Below are 22,621 nucleotides of genomic sequence, written 5' to 3'. Positions count from 1 at the left end.
CAAGCGATTTTTGTTGCTGGATCTTAGTGGTCTGGTGGTGCTATAGGGTTGGAGTAGATTCTGGAGGGATGAGACATTTAGTGGATGGTTTACTAGTTTGTGGGCGAGTGAGAGTTGATAACATTGAAGGAGGTGAGGGAGTTCAAGCCAGCCCAGTTCAGCAAGTGAGAGACAGTGGTGACTATGGTAGGATGCCCCTGTGGCGAATTTGGCGATTTTGTTGTAGCAGGTCTCTAGCTTGTTTAGATCACATTGCCTTAGGTTGGTATATATTGGAGAGGCATAAAGTAAGGTGGAGATAAGGTGGGAATTTGCTAATGAAATCTTTGCTGGTTTGGTGAGAAGTTGCTTATTTCTGTATAACGCTCCTAGTTTTTTGTGGACTTTTTTTATGGTCATGGATATGTGAATGTCAAATTTTAGTTTATTGTCTATTTCCACTCCTAGCAATTTGGTGTGTTCATTTGGGTATATAGTGGTGTTGCCTTTTGCTGTGATGTTAAAGTGAGAGTTGTTTTGAGTATGTTTGGTGGATTGGAAGATGAGTAGTTTAGTTTTGTTTGGGTTGAGTATTAATTGGGCATCGGATAACCAAGTTTCAACAGAGGAAAAGGCTTCCTGTGTGACTTTTTGCAGTTTGGGTAGGGACTGGGCTGAGCAGATGATGGTTGAGTCATCTGCGTATTGTATGAGTGTGCCATGTTTGGTGGCAGAGGCTAGATTATTGATGAAAACAGAGAAGAGTAGGGGTCCAAGGATGGATCCTTGGGGGAACCCCTATGGAGACAGGTAGTTGGGGAGATATGTCATTCTGCCATACAACGGATTGTTGGCGGTCAGACAAGTAACTCTGAAACCAGTTGGTGACTGATTGTGAGAAGGATAGGTTATTGAGGACAGAGATAAGTTGCTTGTGTGGGACCATGTCAAATGCTTTAAATAGGTCTAGGAAAGTAGCAGAGGATAGATAGCCATTGTTTTTATGCTGAAGGATAGTGTTAGTAAAAGAGAGTAAGGCAGTGGTGGTGCTATGGTTTGGTCGGAAACCATGCTGATTATTGGAAAGGAGGTTGTTAGTAAGGAGGTAGTCTGAGACCTGAGAATGTATGCATCTCTCTAGTATTTTGGAGAGTGGAGAGAGAATAGCTATGGGGCGGCAATTGCTTAGTTCTGTGGAGGGCCGCCTTTGTGGAGGGGAATTATATGTGATACTTTCCACAGTGTGGGAACGTAACTTTCTGACAGAGATCGGTTAATCAAGATGGATACTGGGTAGGCCAGAGCATCAGCTGCGATTTGTAGGTATTCACTTGGGAGGTTGTCTGCTGCTAATTTGGTGGGCTTAAGTTTAGTTAAGAGTTTTTTTATGTTGCAGGTAGGTACAGGAGAAAAAGAGAAGGCAGTGGAAATTAAGTAGATATTCTACAAAAGAGCCTTACAGAAAGAGATGCCTGGTGCCAGAGCCATGGGCTCAAGCTTAATGCCAAGAAATGTATAGTTATCCCCTTTGGGGAAAAAACATGTACCCATGAATTACCACATAGGTGGCAGTACACTAAACACCGAAAGTGTGATGAGAGACTTAGGGACACAGGTGGACAGTGGTGTCACCTTCGACAACCACATCGCCAAAACAGTCAGGAAATCCTTCTATGTGGCACACTTCATCACTAAGGGCTTTTCTTCCAGAAAAAAGGAGGTCATTGTCCCACTGTACTCATCCCTCATTAGACCCATTATAGAGTACAGCGCCCCGTTTGGTATGTACCTCACAAGACATCTGCAACAGCTGGAATGGCTGCAGAAATACCTCACTAAAAGAATTACAGGCCTAAAGCAGATGCCCTATGCCGATCATCTAAAAAAGCTCCAGCTATACTCTGTAGCATATTGTCTACTTAGAGGCGATCTCTGCTTAACATACAAGGCCATGTCAAACCCTGAGCTGTTGGACATGCTCCACTTAAAGAAATCCCAATCCCTCAGAGCCAAACACTCCAGGGATATAAACCTTGTCATCGCATTGAACAAAACATGCTGGAGGGATAGGTTCCTGACCCAGAGACTCCCCATACTCTGGAATAGACTGCCCATACATGTCAAAGAGAGCGCCTCCTTGACCCTCTTCAAAAAGAAACTTGACGATTGGATGGGAAATAGGAAATTTACCCCAGGGATCACGACAGTTGCCCTGCTAGACAGGGGTCCAGGGAAGTAAATATTGTGGGAAGAAATATCCAGGGAATTGTTATGGCTAGGCTTGTATAGGCCCTAGGGTCGAGAGCCTAGTACCAACCTATGAACCTATTCTGTGCCAGCCTTAGCTTGGAAGAAATATAGTCTGGGTGTAGTAGGAATGACTGGCAGACACGTCAATGGACAGGGACACTGGGGTACCTGAAAAGAATGGAGCAGAAGGGCAACAAAACAAAGTTGTAAAGAAATACAAAGGGTTCCCAGGGAGGTTCTTATCTGTAAAAAGACCTCATACTGACACCAACCATGCAGATAACTAGGCAACACTCTGAGAAGAGTCTGTATACCAGGACTACTGGCAAGAAATGTCTGAGTTCTGGCATGTCCATATAGCCCTCTTACACTAGCATGTCTACTCATGCTAAAGGCAGAAGTATGGGTGCATGAGGAAATGTGCCTGAAATTTTGTAGACTGGCCAGATGCACAGTATCAAGAAACATGTACCATCAGCATGGATTATTGCAATAGGACTGAATGAAAAACATCAAAGTTTCATTCAGTTCATTTACCTGAGATCGTTGCAACTGTTCAAGATCCTTTAAACACATAAGGCCCTTAAGCTGCAACATGTTTTGAACCTTTGCTTGTAAATGCTACATGACATTCCATTTGCGATTCATATCATCCTCAATCCTTACACACAGATTTTCAGATTAGTTGCATCTGTAATATATTGCATCTCCTTTCTGTATTTATGAATGCAGCTGAATTCATGCATGCATTCATTCAGTCACTCATTCATTTTCAGACACCTGCTTTATCCTACTTAGGGTGATAAGGAAGGTAGACCCATTCTGGCCATCGTCAGACATAAAGCAGAGAACAAATTCTGGAAAAGATGCTACTCCTTTATAGGACAGACACACACACTTATGAGCAATTTGGAGGCCCACCAATTCACCTAGTTAAATGTATCTGGATGTGGGAGGAAACCAGTGTACCCAATCAAAATAAATGCTGACCCATGGGGGAAACACAGAAATCACCCCAGCCAGGACACAAACCACAGAACCTATTATTGTCGAGAATGGAAGCTAAAAGACAAGCACATCTCAATGTGACATAATTACAGCAGAACTTTTCACTTAGCATTATTATTCATGCTCTATTTTTTGCTGATGCTCTTCAGCAAAACTGATTTATGTTTTAGAGAGGGCAAGATCTGTACACTCTTAATCAAATAAAGTTCAGACTCAGAACAGCAGCAGATAACATTTGAAGCCCAAAACAACAAAGACGGTTAAATAAAATGCTAGCTACTGTGCAAATAATGTATCATAAAAATTTATTTCAAATTACAGTTGTTGAATAAATATTTATAGTTTAATTATCTATGTGGGAATATATTTCATTTTCCTTATTTTTTTCCTTATTTTCTGTCTCTGTACACTTTTGAAGAGCTTTTACTTTTTAATGCCAAGCTCCAGATTTAAGTCAAGCAGACAGCTCAGGAAGTTTTCCTTAAAGTGTGTTAACTGCATACACTTTGCATTAGTTGCAGCATAGACAGAAAAATTAGATTAAACTGCACATCACCGTATGAACATGTTTCACTTGATTTAGCAACATACATACTGAGAGAGCAATTATGTCCACAAAAGGAAGAACTAGATGTCCCGAGTCAAAGCTCACCAACTATAAAACTGGGGTGCTTTAATACTCCTTTTTGTCAGAAACACTACTTCACTGCTCAAATAATTTACAGTTCCTTTGCTAATATACTGCCCCATTAATACATAAAAATAGAGACAAATCACCCTTTGACTTCTTCATTAATAATTGTGTGCTTGTATATGCAAGCCTAATTTACACATAAACCCCTTCTTACCTTTACCACACATTGTAGTTAACAATCTAAGCTTCCAAGAATGTAAAGGAATGACTTCTTGTGAAAGAGCAATGAAAGCTAACTAAGAGAAAGTGTAAATGAAAGGGCACATAGTCTTTGTAACACTTCAGCTGTGAGACAACTGAATAAATATAAGTAATTAGCAACAGACATCTGTATTCATACTATGGAATTATTGCTAGACATGTGAATATGTATGGTATGGTATAAATAACAGTGAAAATTCTTGTTGCTTCACATTCTGAAGTATGACAGCACCATGCAAATGTCATCTAGATGCTCCAATGCTGTTGTGGCATTTCTGTTCAGCAAAAACAACAACTCAGTTTCAGAAGTGAGCAGACAGCTACAAAGGTTTGAATATGAGTGGTTATGATGATCCACAGACTTATTAGTATCTCACATTTATAGTCTGGAAATGTATTAATAGAACTATTAAACACAGAAGATTGACACGCACTGACATATACTATTATGAAACTAATATACTAGACTCTATAATAAATATCAGTCATCGTATTTATTTCTTCATTCTGTGTATATTAATCTGTCTGCTAGGTTCAAAATAAAAGGCTAAGGTTTTGAGGTTAAAAAAATGTACTTCACATGGTTAAAAGCAGTGACTCTGTACTTTAATTACATTTAGAACTTTAAAGCAAGATGACTTACCAGTCGTTCTGACATGGGTGTCTTGTCATCATCTGGGAGGTGCTGTTCAAGAGCTAATACTATACAATTCGCAATGATGGTTGCTAAAATCATATATTCAAAAGGAGTGAAAGAAAGAGTCAAGGAAACTTTCAAACAGATGGAAAATGATTAATGTTCAATAATTCCAAGAAGCAAATTATTTGATGACTAATTACAAGACAGTCTCAGCAGACTTTGCAAAGTTGTCATATACCAAGTCCCACCACCTTGATGCTTAGGCAAATATCTTATCTTCTGAAATGGGATTCAGTTCTCTCTGCTTTTCCTTATCATTCAAATATTTCTTTTTACAACCTGATATATCTTGTTACTTATTAATTTAATATAAGCATGTCACTGACTATTTATTTTTGTTTAAAAAATCTTCACCAATAATCAGAATATTTATGCAACAAAATGTGTTAAGCACTTTTGTTCTCATTTGAGAATTAACTTATTTAGAATAAAAATATCTGTCACAGTACAAACATCTAAATATTATCTTAACATGTTGCATTTCTTTCAGGAGCAAATAAATGTGACTTAAAAATTACAAATAAATAAAAAATCTATTTGACATTCAAGTTAAATTTTTGTTCATACTGATGTTGTCACTGAATCCTGTATGCTGGAGAGTGCTCAAGTTATTTTTCTCAGTATTACAACTGTATCAAGAAGTCACACCAGAAGATTTATAAGAAAAACAGTCAACCACATAGAAAAATAAAACCAAAAACAAACTGTGCAAGAAAAACCGAGCCAAAAGCATATCCACACTTTAATATCAGTGATAAATAACAAATATAACAAAAGTTAAATGCTTTTGTCTTAACTGATTACAGCGGAGGGTGTCTCCAGGCATTTCTGCAGTTACCTCCTACTGCACTTCTAGGCATTAAATACTGCTTGTTCATATTTGCATGAATAATTCCAAAGCCATACTGCATAGAAAGTATCAGAATATTTTATCTTGAAGCATACACAATGGCAGACACAACTGTATTCATATTTGACCTCTATAAATAACTATTTGTTAGAAATGTAAACTTCATTTCTTAAAGCCTCAAACCACACCCACTGGGAGTTAAAGGTATACACTCAAAAGACCTGTACTGGAGGGAATGAGTTAATAAAGTGTAAGACTTCATCAGAACAAAATATTGAAAAAAAAACAAACACATTTAAACTCCCCTAATAACATCACATACCTCTAACCAATGAGCATGTAAACAAATAAATCATTTATGCGTTCCAAAGAAACAATATATGAGAACAAGATAAAAATATGCATAGTGAGTTAAAAATGAATTTAAGCAAAAAAATATAAAATGAATGCATACAAATAAATAAATAATGAAACTGGTAAAAACATTGAAACCACAATCCTAGCATTTCAAACATGTTATACAAGGGGTGCCTCCTGCTTCTAGAAAAAATTGCCAATAAAGCTCCCTATATTCAATTTTTATTTTCCCATGACCCACCCCTGGTATTTGGTCGAATCTGTTCTAAAAAAAAAAAAAAAAAAAAAAAAAAACGAATTGGATGTACACATTTTTAGAGTTTTTATATAAAGCATTAGTTCATGTTTTATGGACTACGTCATAATGGTGTTCACAAATTCTCTTTTTTTAACAGACATTCTGTCTTAACCATGTAAAACACAGTGCATTATCGACAATAGGCAATAATATAAATAACACCTTCAGAAAAACAATTATAATAACTTTTAGCCCTAATTCTAATGCCCCTCTTTTTAAATAGATCTCATCAGTACTGAGAATATAAGGACACTGGTGGCAAGATCCACAACTGTATGAACCTAGTGTAAATCTCTTCATATTTTCCCCTTCTAAATTGCTCTCCAAGATTTCTTTAACGTTTTTGCTTTTTTATATAAATATAATATCTAGGTTGTATTGGAAGCTTACAACCAAGTCTGGAAACAAACTAAACATTTGTCAGTTCCTGTTAATAGTACTTTTTTACTTTGTTAACATAGTTATTATAAGTTAAAGCAGCGGTATGCTCTACTTTCAAGGGGAAATCGGATTTTCATCTCCTGTCCCCAAACTCGGATTATATTTAGACTTCCATCCCACTACTGCGTCATTTCTTAAACCCTCTGGATATCCCTTTTCAATAAACATATCCACCACAAAATTAATTTCAGCCACAAATCTATTACAATCAGATGTCATATGTGCCACTCTTACCATCTGTCTACAATAATCTTTTTTGATAGAGAGGGTGGTTAATACTGAAAAATAAATAGGAAGTGGAAAACATTTCTTTATGCTGAATAGTAGATTTGAAACATTTATTGTGTCTATGTTTTGATAAACCAATACCTAGGGTAAACATAATTATCAGAAATAAAGTAAGTAAATTTCAAGGAAGAAACTGTGTTCTGTATGTAATTCAAAAAAATCATGTAGCTCTTACGCAGAATTGTTCCATACCATGCACATATCCAAGAATCTGGTATAAATTATCCAGGATGCAGAAAAAAAATAATTAAAAATATATTTTCTCTCCCACATATGCATACCATGTTGGCTTAGATGGGGGCACACGCTTCTCCCATAGTTATGCCTTTCAATTGTTGGTAAAATTCTCCTTGAAAAAAATAATTACAAGTTAAAATAATATCCATAAACGCATTAAACAATCTAATTTCTTGATTATTAATAAAATCACAACTCAACACGGCTTCATTAAGCCATTCAACACTTTCATTGTATGGAATAGAGGAGAATAAGTCCACAATGCCAATTGTGACGAATATCAAAGCATCACTGTATGAAGCAGGGTTTTTTTTTTTTTTTACTTAAAACTGGATGATAATATTTCTATTATGAGCATTTTGAAGCTTAGATATGCCAGATTATAAGAGTGTAACATTATGGAAACGTTAAGGTTGTGGTTTAAATGTTTCTACTAGTTTTTTACCAGTTTTATTATTTATTTTTATGTATTCATTTTATATTTTTTGCTTAAATTCATTTGCTACAGCAGCAATAATCATTCAAACATCTACTGTTATAGTAAGGTTACTAAGACAGCTGTACTATATGCTTCATACTGATCACTTCTACAGTAGCCTAAGCTATATGGGTAAATGAGCTTAGCTTAGAATAACTGGGAGGTGGAAGGGGAAGGATCCAGGAGCCTCTGGGGAATGGTCCTAGCAAAGCCTGTCCTAGACATGGAAAAGGAATCTAGTTTGTAGTGGTTTGTAAAGTATGCAAAGAGGACCAAGTTGCTGCTTCTAGAACACATCTAGATTCCAAGGCCTTAGCAGAGTGTGCCTTGACCCAACCTGGAATAGTTCTACTGTGTTGAGAATAACAAAAGGGAATAGCCTAGACATCCACTGGAAACAGTCTTCTTTGACTAAGGTTATCTCTTTTCTTATCTTCACAAGAAATAAAAAAACTTATTGAAAATTCTAAAGATTTTTGTTCTGTCAAGATAGTATATTTAGATGTCCATGGACATCTAAGGTATGAAGTATCCCTTCCATATCATCATAGGGTTCAGGAAAGAAAAAGCCAAACTATCCATCTCCAAGTAAACTTGGATACCACTTTCGGGTGAAAAGAAGGATTAGTTCTCAAAGAAACCGTGTGTCTATGAAAAATGAGATAAGGCTGACCCACCAAAGAGCTTGCAACTCATCTATCTGAAGAATAACATCTCTCCACCCACTGGTAATGTACATGCAACAACTCCTCACAACAAATAACCTGACACTTGTCTTTCTCCTTATTCCATACTTGTCATTACCTCTTCCCCTCTTCTACTCCCACCTCTCCTCCCTCCATCCTCTACTACTGCCTCTTTCTGTATCAATAACAATTTGTACTGTCAGTAGTCACATCTATTTACAGGTGTATTACCTTTTCATTTGTCAAAAAATCTGTTTACTCTTTTTATTGTTATAAGTGCTATTTGGGTTTTTATCAAAATGTATGTACTGTATATATCACTGTGAAGCTTTTCTCCCCGGGCCTCCACTACAAAGGGGCACTTTTTGGCCCAGTGGACCTTCCCGGTAAACAAATAAAATAAGAGGTCAGAGCAATCAGCAAAACTGCTTTCCACATTAAGAACTTCAAGTCAGCCAGATGAGCTGGTTCAAATACAGCAAGTGTTAGTTTATCTAATATAAAATTAAGATACCAAGGAGTCGCCAATGGTTTTATTGGAGGCTTCTTGTGTAGTACAACTTTTAAAAACATTTTCACATGACAATGCATTGAAACAGGGGGATCCATGAGCAGACAAACTGAACTGGACAATAAATGAAACTTGACAGAAGACATTAATTCACACAAATACTGTAAAACCAGAGAAACACTAGCGCTGAATGGGTGATGACTATGTTGTTGGTATCAACTACAAAACTCTTTCCATTTCACTATATATGATTTCTTAGAAGCAAGCTTCCTTGCCTTCATTAGTACCTGATGTACATACTCAGTAAACAGGTGCCTAAAAGGTATTAAGACACTATCGTCCAGGAAGTCAGATGCAGTTGTTTGGGATTAGGATGTGTCAGACATCCCTGTCCTTGTGTCAGTAAATCCAGCCCGTGAGGAAGCTTGTGGCGATTGCCCCTGCTCATTTCCAAAAGAAGGGAGAAAGTACAATCGCATAAGCAAACTTATCATAACAACAGATGTTTGAAAGATCAGTGCTACAGTAGCCTTAGGTATACCCTAACTCCATTACACAAATCCTTTCTCAGTTCTCCTCCTCCTCACCCCTCCCAGATCATGCTAACTCACTCTTTACACCTACCTCATCTTTCTCCCTAAAACCTGTTCCAACTGCCACTATTAAACGTCTGCTACTTAAACTCAAACCAGGTACTAGTGCAGCAGATGACATTCTCTCAGAATACCTCAAACCTGTGGAAGACTCAATTGCATATTCCACCAGTATACTAATAAACAGATCTATCCTCGAATCCCTTGTCCCTCAGACCTGGAAAAAGTATTTTATTCTACCACTCTACAAAGATGACGACCCAACTGATCTTTTCAACTACCATCCAACTGCTATTCTTTCCTCAATCTCTAAGATTCTATAAAAGGGTATCTAAATTCAACTCCTTGACTATCTCTGTAGCAAACAAATACTCTCACCCTCACAACACGGTTTCAGAATAGGTCACAGCACCATGACTGCTTCAATCTCCTTCAGGGACTCCGGCAAATAAGTGTCATCTGTATTTCTTGACCTTTCAAAAGCTTTTGATACCGTTTCACATCCTCTTCTTCTTAAACCCTCTCAAACAGGTCTCTCCTTCACTTTCCCATTTGGTTCACAAGCTATCTATCCAACAGGCAAGAAGCAATTAAATGGAATTCCTCCCTCTCTTCTTATCTACCCAAACCCTACAGGTGTCCCTCAAGCCTCTATACTAGGGCCCCTACTATTTAACATATTCATCAGTAACTTGCACCTTTTACTCAACCATGGCTCACTTATTTAATATGCAGATGATTCTACCATTATTTGCTCAGCAGAATCCATCCCCACGCTCCAAAACATTACTCAACTAGCATTCTCACTATTGAAAATTGGCTTACCACAACCTACTACTCAACCCCAACAAAAATACAATTATCGTGTTTTTCCCCCCCAAAAAACATAAACAAAGACCATTTCAACATACTCTCTAACAATAAAACACCTACTGAAATAGTGTCCCACACAAAACTACTAGGGGTTATAATAGACAAACATCTTAAATTAGATTTACACATTCAACACAATATAAACACACCAAAACTGGCCTTCTTTATAGGCATAAACACTTCCTTAGTTCCATTACTAAAATGACTCTTGCCACTACCTATCTGCTACGCTCTCTTACATATGAAGCCCCACTACTTACCCATCAACTCACAACACTTAAATCTAAACTTGAAACTTGTTACAACAAAATTGCTAGATTTGCAGCCAACACCTCTTATTCCACCCATCAGTGCACTGCACTACACTTTCTTAATTGGCTTTAACTGCCTCATCATCTGACCTACATACAAGTAACCTGCTACTGACAAGATAGTATACAAACTCTCTATTTGTCCTGCCCTCTCCTCACTATTTTCCAACTACATACCAAAAAGATCACTCAGATAAGAAAGCCAACAGTTCCTACAAATTCACAAACCACATCTACCAGCTGGCCAGCTCCTTTACTCTTATTCAATACCCAGAAACTGGAACTCTCTTTCAGATCTATCCAAAACCTTCCACTCTTTAAAACATCTCTACATAACTATCTCTCATCTATATGGATCTGTAACTGCTCCAATGCCCCACCTCTATGTACCAACCTCCTCCATAACCCCTTTCTCATCCCCTAATTTCCATCCTCTTTTAATTCATCTTATATGCTTCATAACTATACCCTTGCATTTTGTAACCATTCACATTTGTCTCTACTTATTTATTATTTTCTTCTTCTTTTGACTGCGGTGGTGGTGCTGCGGTAGCATTGTCGCCTCACAGTAAGATGTTGTCCTGTTCGATTCTCAGCTAGAGCGTCTTCTGTGTGGAGACATGCGTGAATTGACGTACCTTCGTTGAAGGTTGTGCGCCAGGGCCGGCAACTCGGCATGTAAAAGTCTACTGCCAATCATTAGCAGACCGGAGTTCCGCTGTGGTGTCCCCTAACCAGGAAAAGCCGAAAGACACAACAACTCTCATCCTAAGTACAAACAAACTATATTTCCTGTTCCTATTTTCATCCTTTTTTACATTCTTCCTTGTTTTTTAACTATATCTAGTGCATTTTGCAACCACCGATATTTGTTTGAACAGATGTATTTATTTTTTTCTCTTTGTAAGTATGTGTAAATTGTAACCCTAAGGTATCTTGCCTGTACAATTGCATTCAATTGCTCATGACTGTCTTGTATTTGGAGCTTTTCTCCCCAGGCCTGCACTGAAAATAGGCGGTCTTGGCCCAGTGGACTATCCTGGTAACCAAATGCCAATAAATAAACAAATAAATAAATAAATAAATATGGGTTATACCCTGCCAAGGATATAACATCCAGACACCTTCCAATGGTCCAAGGCACCATTCACTCGCCCAAACCATTTGTCAGCTCCAGCTGAGTGGACTAAAAGACAAGACTGGGCAATCCCTTCTGAGAGCGGCTGAGCACTGAAAGGACACATCCTGTCATAAGCAACACATCAAAAAGCAAAGGGGATGGAGCGGCTACTGCAGCAGTGATCATTCAAACATCCACTGTTATGGTAAGTTTACTTACACAACTTTACTATGTTCATCATGCAGTAACCTTAGCTATATTGGTAGACTAACCTAGCTCTCTACATTTGGGAGGTGGAAGGAGAAGAGTCCAAGAGCTCTTGAAGAATGGTCCTTGCAAAGCCTGATCTACACCTAGACAAGGAATCAAGCTTATAGTGCTTTGTAAAAGTATGTACAGAGGACCAAGTTGTAGCTTGTAGAGTGTTTTTAGAATCCAACCCTTTCCAAAAAGCCAAAGATGAAGCCAAGGCTCTGGTAGATTGGGCCTTGACCCTTCCTGGAATAGTTTTGTTGTGGCGAGTATAGCAACTGGTAAAAGCCTTTAACAACCATTTGGGAAAAGTCTATTTTGACAGAGACAGTCTTCTTTTTAGCTTCACAGGAAATGAATACTTGATCCGATGAGCCGAAATATTCAGTTCTGTCAAGATAGCACCTGAGTTGTCTGTGGACATCCAAGGTATGGTGTATCAATTATCCCTCATTTTTGGGGATGGATACTTTGGCTTAAAGTAAACTTGGATACCACTTTAGGCAAAACAGAAGGATTATTTCTCAAAGAAACCCTAAGGAAAATAGAACAGGGTTTATTCATCTTAACGGCTTGGAACTCAGACACTCTTCTTGCAGAGGTCAGGGCAATCAGTAACACTGTTGACATGATTAAGAACCTCAAGTCAGCTAGGTTAAATTGTTCAAAAGGAGCAAGTGTTAGCTTCTCTAACAAACAATTAAGACACCAAGGATGGGCCACTGTTGGAGGCCTCTTATGCAAAATCCTTTCAAAAACATTTTGACATGAGAATGCATTCAAAGACGAGGATCCATAGGCAGACGTGCTAAAATGACTGATAAATGAACCTTGAGAGAGGAGTAGGAAGGTCCACAGAACAGTAACTCGCATAAATATTGTAAAACTAGAGAACAACTAGCCTTAAATTCAGCCTTGAATGGGTGCTGGTTATGTTGCTAGCACACACTAGAAAACCTTTTCCATTTGCTAAGCTATCATTTTCTAGTAGCAGGCTTTCTTGCCTGCATTAGTACCTGATGCAAGTCCTCATGAAACAGGTGCTTAAAAGGAATTAAAACCTATCATCCAGGCAGTCAGGTGATGCTGATTGGTGTCAGGGTATATCAAACACCCCTGTTCTTGTGTGAATACATCCAGTTCATGCGGAAGCTTGTGGTAATTGCCCCTGGACATTTCCAAAACAAGGGAGAAACATGGTTGCCTGGGCCAGAAGGGCATCACCTCAATGATCTTGGAGAATTCTTTCTCAATCTTCAGAAGTACCCTACATATTAGTGCAAAGGGTGGAAAGCATGCAGAAACATTCCTGTCCAAAGAAAAGAAAAGGCATCTGTCTTCCAGGCCTTCTTGCATGGAGTCCTGGAACAGAATTTTGCCAGCTGATTGTTCAGAGAGGAGTCAAAGAAGTCTACTTGAGGGGCATCCTACAGATACATCAAATCTTGCAAGACCCCCAAATCTAGTCTTCATTTGTGAGGGTCTGCCTTGTCCTGCTTGGCTCGTTTGCCACACAGTTTTGCTCTGACAGAATGTAGGATGACTGTAGAGTGAAATTATGCTGTGAGGCTCTAGCCCAAGCAAACACGGCTAGTCTGCAAAGGAGATACGACCTATTTCCCCCTTGCATGCTGATGTACCACATGACTGTGTTATTGTCTGTAACCACCTGAAGAGGTCCTGGGACCAAAGATGGTTCGGAGAACTGAGTGCTTTCGTCAGGGCAAGTATTTATGATCCTTGGTGTCCCACACCCCCAGCACTTTTATACCCCCCTGAAACTCACACAAGAGAGAGATTTCTAACACGTTGAAAAAGACTCTGCAAAGATAAGCAAGTCATTTACATATTAAAAAATGTGGATACCCTGTAACCTGCAATGAGCTATAACTGGAAATAAATACTTTGTGAACACTCTTGCTGCAGTGGATAGTTCAAAGGGTAAGGCAGAAAACTGAAAATGTGATCCACACACACAACACATTAAAAAATATCTGAATTCTGGAAGAACAGGGATGTGATGCTAAATACCATGCAAGTTTAGTGCTAATATGAAACTTGAAAGAGGAAGAAGAGTAACAGGTTGTGAAGTGACATAATTTAAAATTTAGGTATTATCACAAATAGTTTTAGGAAAGAATGATCCAGAACTGGTCTCCAAGCATTTTCTTTCTTTAGTACTAGGAACATCCTTGAATAAAACCCTTCCCCACTTGGGAAGGAGGAACCAGTTTTATCACTACTTGGGACAGCAAGTGATGAAAAAGAAGCGGAAATAAAAGAGTCTGATTTGGAAGTCGAGGAATGACCCCTGGAAAGGAGGTCTTTCTTCCCACTGCCATCTGTAACTTTGATTAATGATTTTCAGAACCCATTTGTCTGAAACAATCTGTTGTCAAAGACAAAAATGGAGATTCAGAAGAATCTTGATGAACAAAGGGGCCATGGTGGGAGTGGGTCACAAGGTCTCTTGAACACTCATTCAGACTTATTGGAATATCCTTGGTTTTGGAATGTTTGAGACTTCTTTTTGGAACCCCCTTGTCATTTCTTCTTAATAGTCTGTTTACTTTGAATTCTATTGAGACTGTTTAGTCTGTTTTTTGCCAAAACTAGATGAGGATAAAAAAATTCATTGTACAATTTGGAAAAGGAGGGCTGAAAAACAGAGCGTCCCTGGATCAGCTTGCCCCTTTCATCATCATCTGCAGCAGAAAGGCCAAACACTAAATCTGCATCCAAGGCAGAATTTAAAATCTCATTTTAAAATCATCTGGAAGGTTCAGAGAATACAGCCATGCAAACCTCCTTAATACAGTACCAGTGGCCATAGCCCTGGAAGAAGTATCAACAGTCATACACACAGTGCAAACAATGAGTAGTGACTTGTACAACTGAAGAAAATAAGTTATTTAAAGCATATTTTCCTCACAAGAAGAAATTGCAGATAAAACATTCCTCATACATTCACAATTTGTCAGAACAAACGTTAACATAAGAGCCTTACAATTCAAAATTCTGAAAATCAAAGATGCAGAAGTATACACTTTTTCCCATAACTTTCAATAATTTCCCATTTTATCAGAAAGAGTAGGATTGTAATTAACTAAGTACTTATCAGCAGTGGGATCAGCTAAGACTATAGCTGCTGGGTCAGGTTTAAGAATAGTGTATAAAAAAATTAAAAGACTGAGAAACTTTATACATCCAATCTATCTTTATAGGGACAGAAGGCTGACTATCAGGAAAACTGCAGACAGTAAGACACACATCCTATAAAGCATACAGAACAGAAGGAATGGGTATATGTTTTGTAAAAATCCTTCTGTAATCACTCAGTATTTTCTGAGGGACTAAGAAAGCTCAGTATTCTCCCACTGAAAACATTGGCACATTCTAACATTAGTCTCAGGGAAAGTGAAATCCCCACAAGGAGAATCAACTAAGATCTTCTCGGAGTCTGAATCAGAAATCTGAGAAAAAACCCTGAATCCGTTTCTGCATCTTCCTGTTTAGATTCAGAGTCTTGAATCTCTTTAGGAAAAGAGGAATATATCTTTCTTTTACAAGTAACTACTTTACAAAAAAGATCAATAGCCTGGATTAAACCCTGAGGCAGACCCAGTAAACTACTCCTATCCACAGAAATTTGAGGAAGAGCAGATACATGGTTGGTTTTCAGATTCCTTTTGAGAAGAAACATAGGGCCAGCCATGTTATTAATGGCAGCAGCTGCTGCCCCAGTCAGTGGCACATATATGCAGATAACATATGCCCTAGTGCCTCCTTATGCCTTTTATATATCCATAAAATCCAAAAAAAGCAGACATTACATGTCTTTTTAGTCACTCAGATTTAACAACTGGCCATTACAGTACCTTCCCATTCATACCTATGTCTGACTATTCTATTATCTCAGAAAGAATAAAACATACTCTTAATGTTTAAGTTAATCTCTGAATCAACCCAGTCTGGCAGGTCTTACAGTTGAGTTCATTGACTCTACCCAACTCAGTCCAGCAGTTTACTTACAGCACCCCCACCAAGTGCACTGCAATCGGTACCAGCACGTGCTGCAATATCACAAACTGACTACCCAAGCACAACAATGCCCTAACCAAAACAATCACCTGTAACTGCTAAAATATACTTTTGCACTTTCTACAATTAGTAACTCTGAAGACTTGGCAACTTCACTGCCATCATGAAGAATCCAAGTAGACTTCCAAAATGGCTGCACACTGATCAACAGCTTGACTGCAGCTTTCCCAGTGTGAAAACAGAAAATGAAAGGGGGGGTGGTGGAAATTGTCAGTTTGAGTAAAATTCAGTTAGTAGCTTGTAAGTACAATGCCTGGATGCCAGTAAAAAATAAATTCTGAAAACCTGAAAGACAATGAACCAGAAAAGGTGAACAGAACACACTGGCTGGAAAAAAATCCTGCAGTAGTTCAGGCTTTAACTTTGGTACAAGAGATAGCTTTCAGTAATTTAGAGAAAAAATAAATCAAATATACTCGGTGGTGATTAAAATAAATGAAACATTAAAAGAATATATAAACTCAGATAAAAGACTGGAAAGATAGAAGAAGCTTTAATTAGCTGTACAGATGAACTGCAAAAATCAGATGTCAAAATGAAGAAAATGCTGGAGGAGAGTTTTTTTGAGAAGAGCTATTTCAAAAAATAATAGAGTTAGGTGATAGCGCATACAGATAAAACCTGAGATTTCCTTCTGTACCACAGAAACTGGAAGGAACAGACTGTATTAATTTTAAGACAGCACAGATAAGCAACTGGACTGGTGTTCTACAGAAGGATTTTTTTTAACTGAAAGGGCCCATCAAGTGTATGCTCCACACCTGGCCATGCGAAAGCAGCCAAGACATATACTACTAAGGATGCAATCATACCAGCAGTAACAGTGGATCCTGTGGTAAAAAGAAAAATTATTATAAATTGGAGACAGCAGAGTGTTTGTGGAAAATGACTGTTTACTGTACACTAGGCAAAAGAGAAGCAAATTTATCCCAGCAATCAGGGAATGTAGAGAGACATGTGTGAGATTCAAGCTGCTGTATCCAGCTCCCTTCAGTATATTTTTCCTGGAGGATCAAAGGAATGTTTGAATACAGAACAGGCTGAGGAGGAAATAAAAAAAAGTTTATCCAACAAAAAGTGAGGCAACAAGCAGAAGGGGACTCTTGCTTTTCAATCATCTGACAATAAAGCTTATAGAGAGACTTTTCCAGAGAAACCTTTTCCATTATTCCAAAGGAAGATGCTTGAGAGATGGAAAAAGAGCATAGAGGTTGACTCAAAGAATCAGGAATACCTTGGAATTGATCTAGAGTCTGCTGTTAGGAGATGGAGATGATCAGTAAGATCAGCATCACTGAATTTAGTGAATAAGTGGGAGACTACAAAGCATCAGTCACATTTGCAAAATATGCCTTGGCAAAATAAAGTGTCTGAGAAAGACCAGAATCTGTTGACTTTGTTAAACTTGTGGCTGGACTGTAAAGTATGCATTGACTACGTCAATATGTTTAGAATGACTATAAAGGGAAAAAAAGAATTAAATGCAAGTAAAACAATGCTTGTTCTTACTAGCATTTGTATAAAACATTTCATAACGTAAACTGCATGTTGTATTGTAAAGCAATTTTGTATAGCATACAGTCAGGGGTATTTTAAGCTGAGAAGAAGAATCTTCAGTGACTATTTCTAAGGTAAAGATATTAAAGTAAGCAAGTATGTTCTTTTACTTGTAAGAAATATAGGTTTTACACCATAACAATGTAAGAAAGGCTTTACAGAAGCAAGTTTAAGTTAATATAATGCTGTGATCGTGGGCTGCTGGAGGGGAGGGTGTAAAAGTGTACTGATTATATTATATGGAGAAATTAAGATAATAATTGTCCTTGTTTTTATAAGGGTGGATGTCTAGATTTATTTATTTATTTATTTCAGTTTGATTACCGGGGGGGTCCACTGGGCATTGGTAGCCCGTTTTCAGTGGAGGCCCGGGGAGAAAAGCTCCAAAACAAGAAATTTCAGCAATTCAAATATTATGTTTACTAAAATGAAATCAATTAACATGGAAAGTTAATGGGTAGTCTGAATAACTAAAAAAAAACAGGTAGTTACAACAGAAAGAAATACAACAATTTCAGTTTTTAGTTTGGTACAAAAGGCATCACATGAGTAATACATGTTTTACTATGTTGTTCACTAAGTGTAATATGTTGTTCACTAAGTGTAATATTTTAGAAAGGAATAAGAAGCAGAGTAGGAGGAGGTTAGTCTGGGGCGAATGGAGTAGAAAGCTTAGGGTTTATAGGCAGAAGAGTGCAGTTGCAAATTCTGTTTTGAAAAAGGTAGGAATGAAGCTGGTTTTTGAAGTTATTTAGGTTGGTACATTTCCTAAGTGACAAAGGCAGGGCATTCCATTTTTTAGCAAGGGTAAAGGATAAGAGAAGCTGGCCAGCAGGGCGCTGGGGTTTATTAACAGTGATTAGGTTTTGTTGAGAAGATCTAAGTGGTCTAGGGGGGGTATAGGGGAGTAGAATGTAAGAAAGAGCAGGGCAGTTAGAGGGGTTTTGAAACAGCTTGAAGGCTGTGGTGAGTTGGAGGAGGTTAAGTTGATTGGGAAGTTCAAGCCAGTTAAGGGAGTGAAGGGAGGAGCAGTGATGTGAAGAAGATTTGGCGTTAGTTGCAAATCTAGCGACTTTGTTATAGCATAACTCTAGTTTGGTGGTAAGAGAGGATGAGAGATTAGTGAGCGGGGGGGCACCGTATAGGAGGGTTGGAAGGAGGAAGGTGGAAGCAAGGGTTAGTCTAGAATGAGGAGAGAGGAAGTGATTGTTTCTATACAGTAGACCCAGTTTTATATGTGTTTTTTGATGTTTAGTAGGATGTGGGAATTAAATTTTAGTTGATCGTCGATTGTGACACCAAGAAGTTTGGTGGAGGGTATGATCTCGATGGAGGAGTTGTTGAGGCTGGAAATTTGAAATGAGTTTTTGTCAAGGGAGGAGGATTTAGATGGAGAGAGAAGGAGTATTTTAGTTTTGTTGGCGTTTAGGGAGAGGTGATTTTGTAACATCCAGTTTTTAGTGGTAGAGAAGGCACTTTGAGTTAGGGCTTGGAGGTCTGTTAGGTTGGGGGCAGAGCATATCAAAGTAGAGTCGTCAGCATATTGTACAATTTTTGTATTAGGGATGGCTTTGTAGAAATCATTTATGAAGATATTGAATAGTAGTGGGCCAAGTATGGAACCCTGAGGAACTCATGTAGGGGTCGGAAGAAAAGTAGAGGTGGCTTGGCCCCATTTTACAGCTTGGGATCTGTTAGAAAGGTAGCTGGAGAACCAGGAAAGGGATTCAGGGCAAAGGTTGAGGTTAGATAGGTGATTTAGAAGGTGGGTGTGAGAGATGGTATCAAAAGCTTTAGATAAGTCTAGTAGGACAGTGGATACTAAATTACCGGAGTCACGGGCAGAGTTAACTGAGTGTAGAAAGGAGAGGAGGGCAGTATTTGTGCTATGACCTGGGTGGAAACCGTGTTGGGTAGGAGAGAGAAGGTGGTGCTTAGTAAGAAATGGCAGGAGTTGTAGGTGGATACATTTTTCTAGAATTTTGGATATAGGGGTATGAATGGCTATAGGGCGGTAATTTCAGACAGAACAGTTTTTGCCACCTTTGTGGAGGGGTAGGACGTAAGCGCTACGCCATAGTAAGGGAACGTACGATTCAAGTAATGATTTATTAATTAGGATGCTGATAGGAAGAGGAATAGAGTCAGAAACAATTTTTAGGAAGACAGATGGGATGTTATCGGGGGCATTGGAGAAAGGTTTTAGTTTATGAAGGAGTTTCTTTATTTGGTCGGTAGATACTGGTTGCAGTTTGAAAGAGGGGGGTAAGAACAGTTTAATGAAGACTGAGTAGTGGCAGGGGAGAGGTGATTGTTGGGAAATGTTTTAGTTAGCTCAGCAATGGTACAGGTGAAGAAGGAATTAAATAGAGAAGCAATTTCGGGGTCGGTTTTGCTGGTGTCTGGACAGGGGTTATTTTTAGTACCTGGTCTGAGGAGTGAATTGATGGAATTCCAGAATTGTTTTGGGTTTCTAGCATAGTTTTCTTGAAGTTGGATGTAGTAAGACTTCTTGTCTTTAATGATTTGTTTTTTGGTTAGGTTTCTTAACTGCTTATATTTAAGGAATATTTCAGGTTGTTTATGTTTATGGTAAGTTTTCCAGGTTTTGTCTCTTTGGAGCATTAACTTTTTTGTATTTTTGGTGAGCCAAGGGGATGTTTTAGCTTTAACTCTTATAAGTCTAGTTGGGGCTTGGGAGTTAAGGACGGCTAAGAATGTTGAATTAAAGTAGTGGACGGCTTCATCTAGTGGTAATAGTTTTAGAGGTTTCCAGTTGGAGAGTTTAAGTGAGTCAGAGAAGGAAGTAGGGTTAAAGTTAGAGAGGTTCCGAGTATGAGTGTAGTGGTAGGAGGGATTAACTCACTCAAGCATATAATGCCTTTTGTATACTTCCAGTTCATACCCATACCTCCTTATGGCATCCAGAACATTTTTGTGGTCTTTCTTTTTTAATTAAGAGACTTACCAGCTAATAACAGTCAGCATTCGAAAGGGCAAGGAGTTATTAACAAACTGATACTAATATTATTAATCTAGGATGTCCTGCAGTGGAGAAATTAATTTTTCTTTGCCACTTGTTATTCATATTTTTATATTTATGTTCATATTTTTGTGACTAAGAAAAAAAAGAAGGTATGTACCTACCATAATGTTCCATATCTGTTGTCCTCTCACCCTTCTTTCTTACTGGATGGGTTCGGAGCCAATCTTCAGCTACGACCCGGCCAAATACACTAGCTCGAAGTCTTTAACTTGGCTCATGGCTGAAAACCTATCCCAGGATGCACTGGAGTAATGCCCAAATCTTCTTTGCTGCTATTCATACATGTATGTTTACTTTTTTGCCTATAACCCGAAATATATATATATATATATATATATATATATATATATATATATATATAAAAAGAACACATAAGAGGAAAACCAACAGACTTCAGAGGAAGTCTCTCAGCAGAAGGAACAAAATCTCTCATCTGGATCCCACAGGAGGCTTGGTTGGGGGAAGAAGGGGGGGACATAAGAAAGAAGGGTGAGAGGACAACAAACATGAAACGTTATGGTAGGTACATAACTTCTTTATGTTATGTTGTCCTTCTCGCCTTCTTTCTTACTGGATGGGACAGCATCCCTAGCACCATCTTCCTGAGTGGCTCACGGGAGTACACTTTTGAGCACTGTGGACCCAAAGGCAGCTCTGTCCCTGGAGGCCAAATCTACTTTATAATGAGTAATAAATGTATGGGGTCTAGCCCATGTAGCAGCTGCACACATACTATCCATAGATAATCTAGCTTGGAAAGCACAGGATGTTGCTAGAGCTCTAGTTGAATGGCCTTTGACTTTGAAAGGTAAACTACTATTGTTTGAAGTGTATATAAAGGTAATACAACTAGAAAGCCAATTAGACAGTGTAACTTTTGAGAATGCCTTGCCTTGCTTCACTTGAGAAAAGGAAATAAATAGCTGGTCTGTTTTCCTGAAGTCTTTGGTTCTATGTAGATAAAATCTCAATTGTCTGTGTACATCCAACTGATGTAGTTTGTATTCTGCCTTGTTGGTATGATTAGGAAAAAAATCTGGAAGTTCAACTGACTGGTTCAGATTAGTTTGCGAGAAGACTTTTGGCACAATAGATGTATTAGTTCTCAAAGAAACTCGATCCTTGTGAAAAATTAGATATGGTGGCTTGATTGATAGAGCTTGCAACTCCGAGACTCTTCGTGCAGAAGTAATAGCCACTAACAAAATGGTCTTCCAAGAGATACATTTTAAATTGCATGAAGAGGCAGGTTCAAAAGGGGGTAAAGTTAGGTAAATAAGAACGAAATTTAGATCCCAAGGTGAGAGAGATTCTTTTATGGGTGGTCACAACAAACAAGTTCCTTTTAAAAAAGCTTTACACATCCTGTGGGACATTAGATTAGGAGTGCGTTCACTGATATGATAATTAGAAATTGCAGCTAACGGAACCTTGATTGTAGCTGCAGCAGAGCCTTGCTGGAAAAGTTCTGCCAGAAATTCCAAAATTGAACTAATAGAAGCATAGAAAGGTTCGATGTCTCTCACCCTTGCCCAGTAGGAGAACCTCTTCCATTTGCTGAAATATAATTTTCTGGTCGACGCCTCATGAGAAGAGACCAAAATATGTTTAACTGCTGGAGTAAAATTTTGAAGCCTGACTGTTTGGAAGTGGAGCAGCCAAGCTGTCAAATTGAGGGTCTGGAGAGATGGATGAAGATCTCCTGACATATGAGTCAAAAGGTCTGGAACTAGGTCTAGAGCCCACGGCTTCTCTTGAAGATGAGGCCAGAGGGCAGGGAACCAAATCTG

General features: G+C 38.4%; 1 protein-coding gene across 1 annotated transcript in view; it reads right to left on the bottom strand.

Moving 5' to 3' along the window:
- Positions 1-22,621, bottom strand: part of LOC122810830 (voltage-dependent P/Q-type calcium channel subunit alpha-1A-like) — a 954,642-nt gene that overhangs the window by 269,779 nt on the left and 662,242 nt on the right. The window contains exon 3 of the mRNA XM_044082383.1: positions 4,776-4,881. Within this exon, the coding sequence (XP_043938318.1) occupies positions 4,776-4,881 (106 nt within the window). The remainder of the gene's footprint in view (positions 1-4,775; positions 4,882-22,621) is intronic.

This window comes from Protopterus annectens, chromosome 9.part0 (genome assembly GCF_019279795.1).
Source record: "Protopterus annectens isolate FY-2018-M chromosome 9.part0, PAN1.0, whole genome shotgun sequence".
Lineage (NCBI taxonomy): Eukaryota > Metazoa > Chordata > Ceratodontiformes > Protopteridae > Protopterus > Protopterus annectens.
Note: the sequence above shows the minus strand (reverse complement) of the source record. Positions and strands in the feature narration are given on the sequence as shown.